This window comes from Thamnophis elegans, chromosome 17 (assembly GCF_009769535.1).
Source record: "Thamnophis elegans isolate rThaEle1 chromosome 17, rThaEle1.pri, whole genome shotgun sequence".
Classification (NCBI taxonomy): Eukaryota; Metazoa; Chordata; class Lepidosauria; order Squamata; family Colubridae; genus Thamnophis; species Thamnophis elegans.
Window position 1 is genome coordinate 5,712,434 of NC_045557.1, and position 10,740 is coordinate 5,723,173.

The following is a 10,740-nucleotide window of genomic DNA, read 5'->3' on the forward strand; positions in this document are numbered from 1 at the left end:
GATGATTGGCCCAAAGTCACCCAGCCGGCTTTCGCACATAAACCAACATAATTCATAAGATTCAAGGAGATTTTTTTTTTGCTTTTACAAGATGCAATTTCCAGTGATTGATCTTTAAATCCAAAACCTCCAACGAGGCGAAAACCTCCAACGAGGCGAACCCTTGTGGACTAGCAACTTAAGAAAGTTTGCATTCTCAAGAATCCCAAGAAATTGCCTCCCTTTTAACAAGAAAGAACGGCTTAAAACGTTGATGGACAGAGAGAGGCAGGGACGCTGACTCCAATTCCAAGATTTCTCATCCTTAGGGACGGGATCTATCCAGCCAGAATTTTTTTGGGGGGTGGGGGGGGAAGGAAAATCCCCATTTACACACTCACACACCCATCCCCAGCCTCCCCCTCCCTGTGTGTGTGTGTCATATTTCTTGCCAACTCATCTGCAATTCCCATCCTTAGTTAATCTCACAGCCCATCCGTTTCTCAATAGCATCTTTGCTTTTGTTATTTTTTTTAAAAAAAGGCAGGAAAAGAAAATTTTAAAAGGGGGGGAAACCCCTTTTCCTTCTGTTATTCATAGCATTACGTCTTTGAGCATCATCCTTTTTTTTTCGGGAACAAGCTCTGCAAGCCAATGGAAAGACAGAGGAGGCGTGGTGAATTCAATATATATATATATATATATTTACATGGATGTGTATACAATATCCACACCGCTTAAAACTCAGAAAGTGCCGAGGATTACAAGAGAAGAGAAAACTATTAACTGGGATCCAGTTTATTCCTCTTTCCTTTTCTTTTTTTCTAACCGATCCTTTGATTCTACGTTTCCAAAGAGAAGCAAAGCCAAGGGGTGAAATAAGGAATATATATAGATATATATTCTCTCTTGGCACTTTCTAAGATCTGCAAGGAAAGAAGAGAAGCGGCTGGGCAAATAATACTTCGTGCAGAAAACTCAAGTCAGCTCCAGGAAGAGAGGGGAAACTTTGGCAGCTAGGAACAAGAAAAGGAGGAAGAATATTTGTCAAATAATTGCCCCTTTTGCAATTATTTCTCTCTCTTTCTCGGCAACTTCAAAAGAGAAAAAAAAGGGGGGGAAAGCATAGCGGAATCACTTCTCATTTGATCTGAATTTTTTTTTTCCTCCCGTTTCGTTAAGTTTTTATCAACTTCGAAGTTGCAACAAAGGGGAGAAGGGATTTGGACATTTGGACGTTTTTTATTTTAGCATTTATCCCTGGGGCAACGTTACATGATCGACTGCCTTCTGGCTCGGTGACTTTAAATTTATTCCTGGTTTTCCCCGACAAAGGAGAAAAGTTTTGGGGATACCCCTTCTTTTTCTTCTTTAATTGATTGTCCCCCCCAAAAAAAAATTATCCATGTTTCTTCTGCTGATCATCATCTGTTTGAACCTGGCTTGTTCGGCAGCCCAAAGGGGTCCTTCCAGCAGATACGATGAAGAAATCGTTTATCCTGAAAAACTGAATGTCACGGTTTTGGGGGGTCAGGAAGACCCATCTGGCATTCTTGAGAATGAAAATTCCCTCGATTACAACATGAATTCAGATCAACATCTGTCGTTTCGACTGCAGATGTTTGGAGAAAAACTGACCCTCAATTTAGAGAAAGACCCCAGCTTTTTCTCCAAGGACCTGACCGTCCAATATTTGGGTAGGTTGAAGCCGGTGGTGGACACTCTAACCGAACGAGGCAACTACTTCACCGGGACAATCAATTCGGATCCGGAATCGATCGTGGCAATCAACTTTGATGGGGCTTCTTTGATTGGGGTGCTGCAATATCGAGGCACCGAATATCACATCCAGCCTCTGAGAGGGGGAACCCCGAACATGGCAGGAGGAGCCGAGGCCCACGTGGTGAGGAAGAAGATGTTGGAGAAAGAGGATGGGCCAATGTGTGGGGTCGGCGCGCAGGCACCGGAAGGCGCGCCCAGCGAAGAAGGAAAGCTGTGGGAGAAGATGGGTGCATCACCCAGGAGAGCCAAGGTAGGTTGATAGGTCCACCAGCTTCATTAAGGGGTGGTTGGCGAAGATGTTCAAGGTTTCTCAGGTGGGTTGGGGTCTCGGTTGGGTCTTCTGAGGGAACATTCATTCCAAGAGAGTTTTCTCAGGTGGGTTGAGGTCTCGGTTGGATCTCCTGAGGGAACATTCATTCCAAGAGAGTTTTCTCAGGTGGGTTGAGGTCTCAGTTGGGTCTTCTGAGGGAACATTCATTCCAAGAGAGTTTTCTCAGGTGGGTTGGGGTCTCGGTTGGATCTTCTGAGGGATCATTCATTCTTAAAGAGTTTTCTCAGATGGGTTGAGGTCTTGGTTGGATCTTCTGAGGGATCATTCATTCTTAGAGAGTTTTCTCAGGTGGGTTGAGGTCTCGGTTGGATCTTCTGAGGAAACATTCATTCTTAGACAGCTTTCTCTGGTCTAGAGTCCCACATTTGGAGAGTGAAACATTTCTTGGTGTCTCCTCCATCCCACGGACCCAGTTTACCATGTGTTCCTTCAACAGAGCACCAGAGTCATCGTCAGACCTGGTGGCCCATGTCTGGTGCCAAGATTATCCCTCAGATCCAGCAGGGGGAGGTCCTCCTGCCTCAGAAGGCTGTCGATTATGGCCCAAGGAGGAGATAAATAGCCAGAGGATAGCCAGAGTTAACAAGGACTAAACTGCAATATGGCTGAAAGGAAGACTGGTGCTAACCTCTCATCACCCAACTAGGTAACATCGAGAGAAGAGGGTTGGCACTGATAGCGTTACCTGGTTGGGTCACGAGATGTCTGAAGAAAGCCACCAGGCTCAGAGAGCACCAAGGACAGCCCAATAAAAGGACACCGCAAAACTCTCATTCCTGGAAAGCAGGAAAGAGAGAAATCTAGTTCTCAACGTCGACTTGAATTTCCAGAACAAACATCGGGACATAGCAGACGAGGGATATCTCAAATTAAGATTTGCGGTCACGGATGACCGCAAATCTGGGAACTGGGTTTATTAGCAAGGTGGAGGTCTGAAGCTGAAAACGGGGCCCTCCGATTTATTGTGGTATAATTATTGATATAAAAGAGTTTGATCTAAGGATTCAGGCACCAGGAGACAGTGAATTCTAGTTCTGCCTTAGATATGAAAGCCAGCTGGGTGATTCTCGGCCAATCACCAGGCGCCAGTGTGTTCTAGTTATGCCTAAAGCAGGAAAGCTGAGTGGGTGACTTTGGGCCAATCACCAGCAGACGGTGAGTTCTAGTCCCGCCTTAGGCATGAAAGGCAGCTGGGTGACTTTGGGCCAATCACCAGGAGACGGGGAGTTCTAGCCCCGCCTTAGGCATGAAAGGCAGCTGGGTGACTTTGGGCCAATCACCAGGAGACGGGGAGTTCTAGCCCCACCTTAGGCATGAAAGGCAGCTGGGTGACTTTGGGCCAATCACCAGGAGACGGGGAGTTCTAGTCCCACCTTAGGCATGAAAGGCAGCTGGGTGACTTTGGGCCAATCACCAGGAGACGGGGAGTTCTAGTTCTGCCTTAGGCACTAAAGGCAGCTGGGTAGCTTTGAGCCAATCACCAGGTGACGGTGAGTTCTAGTCCCACCTCAGGCATGAAAGCCAGCTGGATAACTCTGGGCCAATCACCAGGAGACGGGGAGTTCTAGCCCTGTAATAGTCACGAAAGCCAGCTGGGGTGGCTTTGAACCAGTCCTCCCTCCCTCTCAGCTCAGCCCACCTCAAAGGGTTGTCGTCTACACAGGATTAGATCCCTTCACCTCCCCAAATTGTTTACGAATTCTTAGCATAAACAAAGCAACCGATCGAAAGAAAACAACAACAACAGAATATTAAGATACACAAAGCGGGACGACGTTTCCCAGGCGGGGCGAGACTCCCGCAACCGTCTAATTCTGCCGCCGTCCACCAGCCCCACAGCCTGGACCCCACTTGCCATAAGCTTTCGCTCCATTTTTTTTGCCGGGGTGGTGGTGTCGGCCGCCCCCTCCGAACCCCCAAACTCACACACCCTCCCCAAAGTGTCGGATAGGGGAAAAAGCAGCTGCTATACCTGTCTTGAAGCTTGTTAGGTGGGGGGGAAAAAACTTCTCCTATATGCCCGGAAGGAAGAACAGCTGGCCAGTGGTTTTAACAGTTGTGCGAAGGTCGCCCTGGGCTGTGCCTGGCCCCGGCTACGCCCCGGCTCTTACAGCAGATTTTTTCCGAGGAAGGAATTTCTGAGCCAGAGACTGGGGGCGGAGGGCAGAGGGGGGGGGAATTAGGTTTTTCACGACAACCGACAGATTTCAACATCTGTTTTTTCCCCCCACAACTCGATCCAGTGTGGAAATTTGGGGTGTGTGTGTGGGTAAAATGCACCATAAGGGATGGCTGCAAAAGATTGGGGGTGTCAATATCTGGGGTGTGTGAACTCTGACGGACTCATAGCCCCAGGAATTGGGGGGCGTTCGTACACCAAAAGTCAGCGCCCCCCAAATGCAGCTGTGGCCGGGCTCACAGTGCTGGAGGGCTCTTAGCCCCACAGCAAGGCTTTTGCTGAAGCCTCTCCCGAGCCTGTTCTCCTTCTGTGCCGGAGTTTTGAGGGATTCGGGGCTTGGTGCCAGATGTGAAGACTGCCTTGGCTGGGGGCGGGGGAGAAAGAGTCGTAGCACAGCAGCCAAATTTGGCTGCCTGGAATGCAACGGGGAGAGAGAGAGAGAGAGAGAGAGTTAACTCTCGCAGGGCCGAAGGGAGGTTCAGGGAGACGGAGAGAAGCTAATGGGGGGGGGGGTGTCGCTGGGGCTGGGAGACGAATCGAGTCAGCTTGTGGGGATGCGGTTGCGGTTTTGAAACCGGCAGGCCCTCCTCCAAATGCCCCTCTGGTTGAAATAGCCCCGGAAAAGGTCTGAGCTTAAAAATACCCTTCCTTCCAGCACTGATGACGTTACCTAGTTGGGTAATAAGACGTCTGCAGGGAAATAATCGCGCTCAGAGAGCACCGAGGGCCCCGCAGTGCTCCTCTTCCTCCTTGTGAGGTGGGCTGGGATGAGAGAAAGAGGGATTGGCTCGAAGGTCGCCCAGCTGGCTTTCGTGGAGAAAGTGGAACTAGAAGTCCCAGTCTCCTGGTGATTGGCCCAAAGTCACCTAGCTGGTTAACACAGAACTAGAACTCCCACCCTCCTGGTGATTGGCTCGAAGGTCACCCAGCTGGCTTTCGTGGCTAAACCAGAACTACAACTCCCACTCTCCTGGTGATTGGCCCAAAGTCACCCAGCTGGCTTTCATGGTTAAAGCAGAACTAGAACTCCCACTCTCCTGGTGATTGGCCCAAAGTCACCCAGCTGGCTTTCGTGGCTAAAGCAGAACTAGAATTCCCACTCTCCTGGTGATTGGCCCAAAGTCACCCAACTGGCTAACGCAGAACTAGAACTCCCTGTCTCCTGGTGACTGGCCCAAAGTCACCCAGCTGGCTTTCGTGGCTGAAGCAGAACTAGAACTCCCACTCTCCTGGTGATTGGCTCGAAGATCACCCAGCTGGCTTTCGTGGCTAAAGCAGAACTAGAATTCCCACTCTCCTGATTTCTAGTCTGGTGCCTTAACCACTAGGCCAGACTGCCTATACTCAACCTTTCTTTTGGCCTTCCTTTCTCCCCACAGCGCTTTGCTTCCATCCCACGCTACGTGGAGACCCTGGTGGTGGCCGACGAAGAAATGATGCGCTTTCATGGCGCAGGGCTCAAGCCGTACCTGCTCACCATTATGGCGGCCGCCGCTAAGTTCTTCCGCCATCCCAGCGTCAGGAACCCTGTCAATTTGGTGGTGACCAGGCTGGTGGTCATCGGAGAATCCGAGGACGGGCTGAGGGTCACCTCGAACGCGGCCGAGACCCTCCGCAATTTTTGCGCCTGGCAGAAAGGGCTCAACAAGGCCAGCGACAAAGACCCCGAGCATTTCGACACGGCCATTCTCTTCACCAGACAGGTGAGTAGCTTACACCTGTCCCATCTCTCGGGCATCTGAGTTGGGTCAAAGAGGCTTGGATCTTTTGAGGGGCAGTGGAAACCTGGGGGAGGGTCTCTAAGGGCATCTGGTGTGCGCTTCCACAAAATGAAGAATGCAGGAATGGCCAGGCGCCAAAGATTGATTTCCTAGAAGGAAATTGGAAGAAAAGCTACCTGAAGTTCCTTCTAGGATGGTGTTTCTCCACCTTGGGGAATTTTCAGAGAGGCGGACTTCAACTCCCAGCATGCCTCTAGGGAATTCTGGGAATCGAAGTCCACCCATCTCAAAGTATTTTTCTGGGGAATTGTGGGAGTCGAAGTCCACCCATCTCAAAGTATTTTTTCTGGGGAATTCTGGGAGTCAAAGTCCACCCATCTCAAAGTATTTTTTCTGGGGAATTCTGGGAGTCGAAGTCCACGCATCTCAAAGTATTTTTCTGGGGAATTCTGGGAGTCGAAGTCCACCCATCTCAAAGTATTTTTCTGGGGAATTCTGGGAGTCGAAGTCCACGCATCTCAAAGTATTTTTCTGGGGAATTCTGGGAGTTGAAGTCCACCCATCTCAAAGTATTTTTTCTGGGGAATTCTGGGAGTCGAAGTCCACGCATCTCAAAGTATTTTTCTGGGGAATTCTGGGAGCTAAAGTCCACGCATCTCAAAGTATTTTTCTGGGGAATTCTGGGAGTCGAAGTCCACCCATCTCAAAGTATTTTTTCTGGGGAATTCTGGGAGTCGAAGTCCACGCATCTCAAAGTATTTTTCTGGGGAATTCTGGGAGTCGAAGTCCACCCATCTCAAGGTATTTTTCTGGGGAATTCTGGGAGTCGAAGTCCACCCATCTCAAAGTATTTTTTCTGGGGAATTCTGGGAGTCGAAGTCCACCCATCTCAAAGTATTTTTTCTGGGGAATTCTGGGAGTCGAAGTCCACCCATCTCAAAGTATTTTTCTGGGGAATTCTGGGAGTCGAAGTCCACGCATCTCAAAGTATTTTTCTGGGGAATTCTGGGAGTCGAAGTCCACGCATCTCAAAGCATTTTTCTGGGGAATTCTGGGAGTCCAAGTCTTGAAGTCCATCCATTTCCAAGTTTCTGAGGCTGAGAAACACCACTCTAGGATATTCCGCTTCAATTCCCTAGAATTCCTGCAATTACAGATCCCCAAATTCCGCTTTGGGGAATAGAAGTTATGCCGTCGAGCTTTGAAAGAAATGTCCGCTTCTAGCTCCATTTGTATTTTTCCTGAAAAATAGGTTTCCTTCGTACCCGATGGCACATGAGGAACTTACTTAAGCCTCATCGTCGGAGCGAGGGGAAAACAATCATTCACAATCCACGTTTCTCTCTTTGCTGGCAGGATCTCTGCGGACGTTCCAGCTGTGGTACCCTGGGCATGGCAGATGTGGGCACCGTCTGTGACCCGGCCCGCAGTTGTTCCATAGTTGAGGATGATGGGCTCCAGTCGGCCTTCACTGCAGCCCATGAATTGGGTAAGTGGGATCAGATTGACAGCTAACCCTAATCTGAATAAACGAAGTGGCTTCACTCCGGTTAAATCAAACTGGGCTTTTATTGGGCAGTTCTCCAGCTTGAAATAAACCAGACAACCTCTTAGAACTAAGGAGACTGAGAACAATTCACCAGTGGAACTCCCTGCCTCCACTGGAGAAGGAGAGAAAGAGAAGGAGAAAGAGAGAGAGAGAAGGGACAGAGTGATAGAGAGAGAAAAAGAAAGGGAGAGGGGGAGAGAAAGAGAGAAAAAAAAGGAGAAAGAGGGAGAAGGAAAAGGAGAGAAAGAGAAAGAGAAGGAGAAAGAAAGAGAAGGGAGAGAGCGTTAGAGAGAGGAAGAGGGGGAGAAAGAGAGAGAGGGCGAAGGAGAGAAAGAGAAGGAGGAGAGAGAGAAAGAATGAGAAAGAGAGAGAGAGAAAAAGAAGGATAAGGAGAAAGAGAGAAGGAGAAAGAGAGTGATAGAGAGGGGAAAATAAAGAGAGAGAGGTAGAGAAAGAGAGAAAAAGAAGGATAAGGAGAAAGAGGGAGAAGGAAAAGGAGAGAAAGAAAGAGAGAGAGAAGGGAGACAGCAATAGAGAGAGGAAGAGGAAGAAGAGAGAGAAAGAGGAGAGAGAGAGAGAGAGAAAAGAAGAAGGAGAAAGAGAGAGGAGAAGGAGAAGAAGAAGGGAGGGAGGGAAGGAGGGAGAGAAATAAAATCTGCTAATATCAATACTTGGATAATGTCAAATATTTCCACATAGTTTTGATATCCTAAGCCTCCCATTAGTCAACTAACATAATCTAAGGGACTATCGCCTGCCTGGTTGCCTCAGGAGGGAATCTTTGAAGAAGCAGAATTAAAATAATCCTTCTCGACCCGCAGGTCACGTCTTCAATATGTTGCACGACGATGACAAACACTGCAAGGAACTAAACCGTCACAGCAAAACCCGCCACATGATGGCGTCCATCATGTCTCCGGTCAATCCTGACGAGATGTGGTCCCCGTGTAGCGGCCGCTTCATTACCGACTTCTTGGACAACGGCCACGGTACGATTCGGTCTCTCCTCTCGTCCGTATCGCGTCCATTCTCGGCCCGCCATTCTCCTTAAACTTCCCGATGCCTGGGTATTTATTTATAGGGGGGGAAACGTCCGGACTAAACCTTGGATTTCCCCCCTTACTAGAGAGAGAGAGAGAGCCCCCTTGTGGAGTACTGTGAAGCCGTTACTGAGGCAACTCCACAGCGCTGTACAGTAGAATCCATTTTAAGGCGGTACAGTAGAAGCCATTTGAAGTCACAACAGGCTGTATCTTAACAGAACACACACCCTGAGGACTATTAGGGGTATCTTACCCCCACGGTATTTGTCTCCAGAGAGTAAGTCATCTGTGTACCAAATTTGGCCGAACTTGCTCGAGGCGTTCCAGAGTTATGCTGGAACACACACACAAAGACACACACACACACACACACACACACACACACACACACAATATATATATATTTGTAAAAAATAAAATAAAATACAGCTATTCCTCAACTTACGACCGCGACAGAGCCTGACATTTATGTTGCTCAGCGAGAAATTGGTGAAGGGAGTTCTGCCCCGTTTTACGACTTTTTCTTGCCACGTTCGTTAAGGGAATCGCTGCCATGGTTGAATCAGTCGTACGGTCGTTAAGTGAATCTGGCTTCCCTAGTGACTTGGATAAGGTCGTAAAAAGAGGATCATGTGACCCCGGGGTGTTGTGACCGTCATAAAAATGAATCACAAGTGTGAACAATGGTCATAAATCACCCAGAAGTTCGCAAAAGGAGATCACTCGACTCCGGGACACTACAACCGTCATAAATACGAGTCGGTTGCGCAGCGTCTGAATTTTGATCCCGTGACCCTGAGGATGCCGCAGCGGTCGTAAGTGTGAAAAGCAGTCATACGTCACATTTTTCCAGTGCCGCCATGACTTCGGTGGCTCAGCGAATGTTTCTAAGTCGAGAACTATCCGCATTTGTACGTAATTCACACCCGAGAAAAGAACTTCAGTTTGAAAACAAATGGATTTTTGATACGGCAACCTCTAAAAACCTCGATTTCTTTCTTCCCTCTCCGTTTAGGTTCCTGCCTCTTGGACAAGCCCCACGAACCCCTGAAATTGCCCGCCGTCTTCCCTGGCAACAATTACAACGTGGACCAGCAGTGCCAGCTGAGCTTCGGCACCGAATCCCGCCACTGTCCCAATATGCACCCGCCTTGCTCCTCCCTCTGGTGCACCGGCCAGATCAACGGGCAGTTCATGTGCCAGACCAAATATTTCCCCTGGGCCGACGGGACGCCCTGCGGGGAAGGGAAGAGCTGCATGAGTGGGGAATGCATCAGCCACATGCAGCTGAAGGCCTACAATGTAAGTGGCGTGTCGGAGCGGGGAAAACCCCCGCGCGAGTTCTGAGCCAAAGAAAGCATCCCGTTCCATTCTATCCTATTTTCTTTTCAGTTTTTCTACTTTCTATTCTTTTGCTCTGCTCTGCTCTAATTTTATTCTGTATTCTATTCTATTTCTATTCTCTACCCTCTATCCTATTATTTTTATTTCTATTATTTCTATTTCTATTCTATCCTAATTCTTCATTCCGCTATTTTCTTTTCTGTTCTATTCTATTCTCTATTCTCTTCTCTATTCTAGTTTCTATTCTATTCTATTCTATGCTATTCTAGTCTATTTTCTATTTTCCTCTTCTATTCCATTCTATTTTAGTTTCTATTCTATATTATTTTCTATATTATTTTCTATTCTATTCTATTCTTTATTCTAGTTTCTATTCTCTATTCTATTTTCTATTCTATTCTATTCTCTATTCTATTTTCTATTCTATTCTATGCTATTCTATTTTCTATTTTCCTGTTCTATTCCATTCTATTCTAGTTTCTATTCTATATTATTTTCTATTCTATTCTCTATTCTAGTTTCTATTCTCTATTCTAGTTTCTATTCTATTCTATTTTCTATTTTCTGTTCTATTCTATTCTAGTTTCTATTCTATATTATTTTTTATTTTCTATTCTATATTATTTTTTATTTTCTATTCTAGTTTCTAGTTTCTGTTCTATTCTATTCTAGTTTCTATTCTATATTATTTTTTATTTTCCAGTCTATTCTAATTCCTATTCTATTCCAAATCCTATTTATTTCTGAATCTTATTCTATTCTACTTTCTATTCTCTATGCTCTTCTCTTCCTACATTCTCCATTCCATTCTA

General features: G+C 47.2%; 1 protein-coding gene across 1 annotated transcript in view; it reads left to right on the forward strand.

The window, feature by feature from the left end:
• The first annotated feature begins 730 nt into the window (after positions 1-730).
• The window catches only part of ADAMTS4 (ADAM metallopeptidase with thrombospondin type 1 motif 4), a 19,137-nt gene continuing 9,127 nt past the window's right edge, over positions 731-10,740 (forward strand). Inside the window, exons 1-5 of the mRNA XM_032234132.1 lie at positions 731-2,011; positions 5,651-5,974; positions 7,349-7,481; positions 8,363-8,530; positions 9,600-9,886. Of these exons, the coding sequence (XP_032090023.1) occupies positions 1,385-2,011; positions 5,651-5,974; positions 7,349-7,481; positions 8,363-8,530; positions 9,600-9,886 (1,539 nt within the window). The 5' untranslated portion in view covers positions 731-1,384. The remainder of the gene's footprint in view (positions 2,012-5,650; positions 5,975-7,348; positions 7,482-8,362; positions 8,531-9,599; positions 9,887-10,740) is intronic.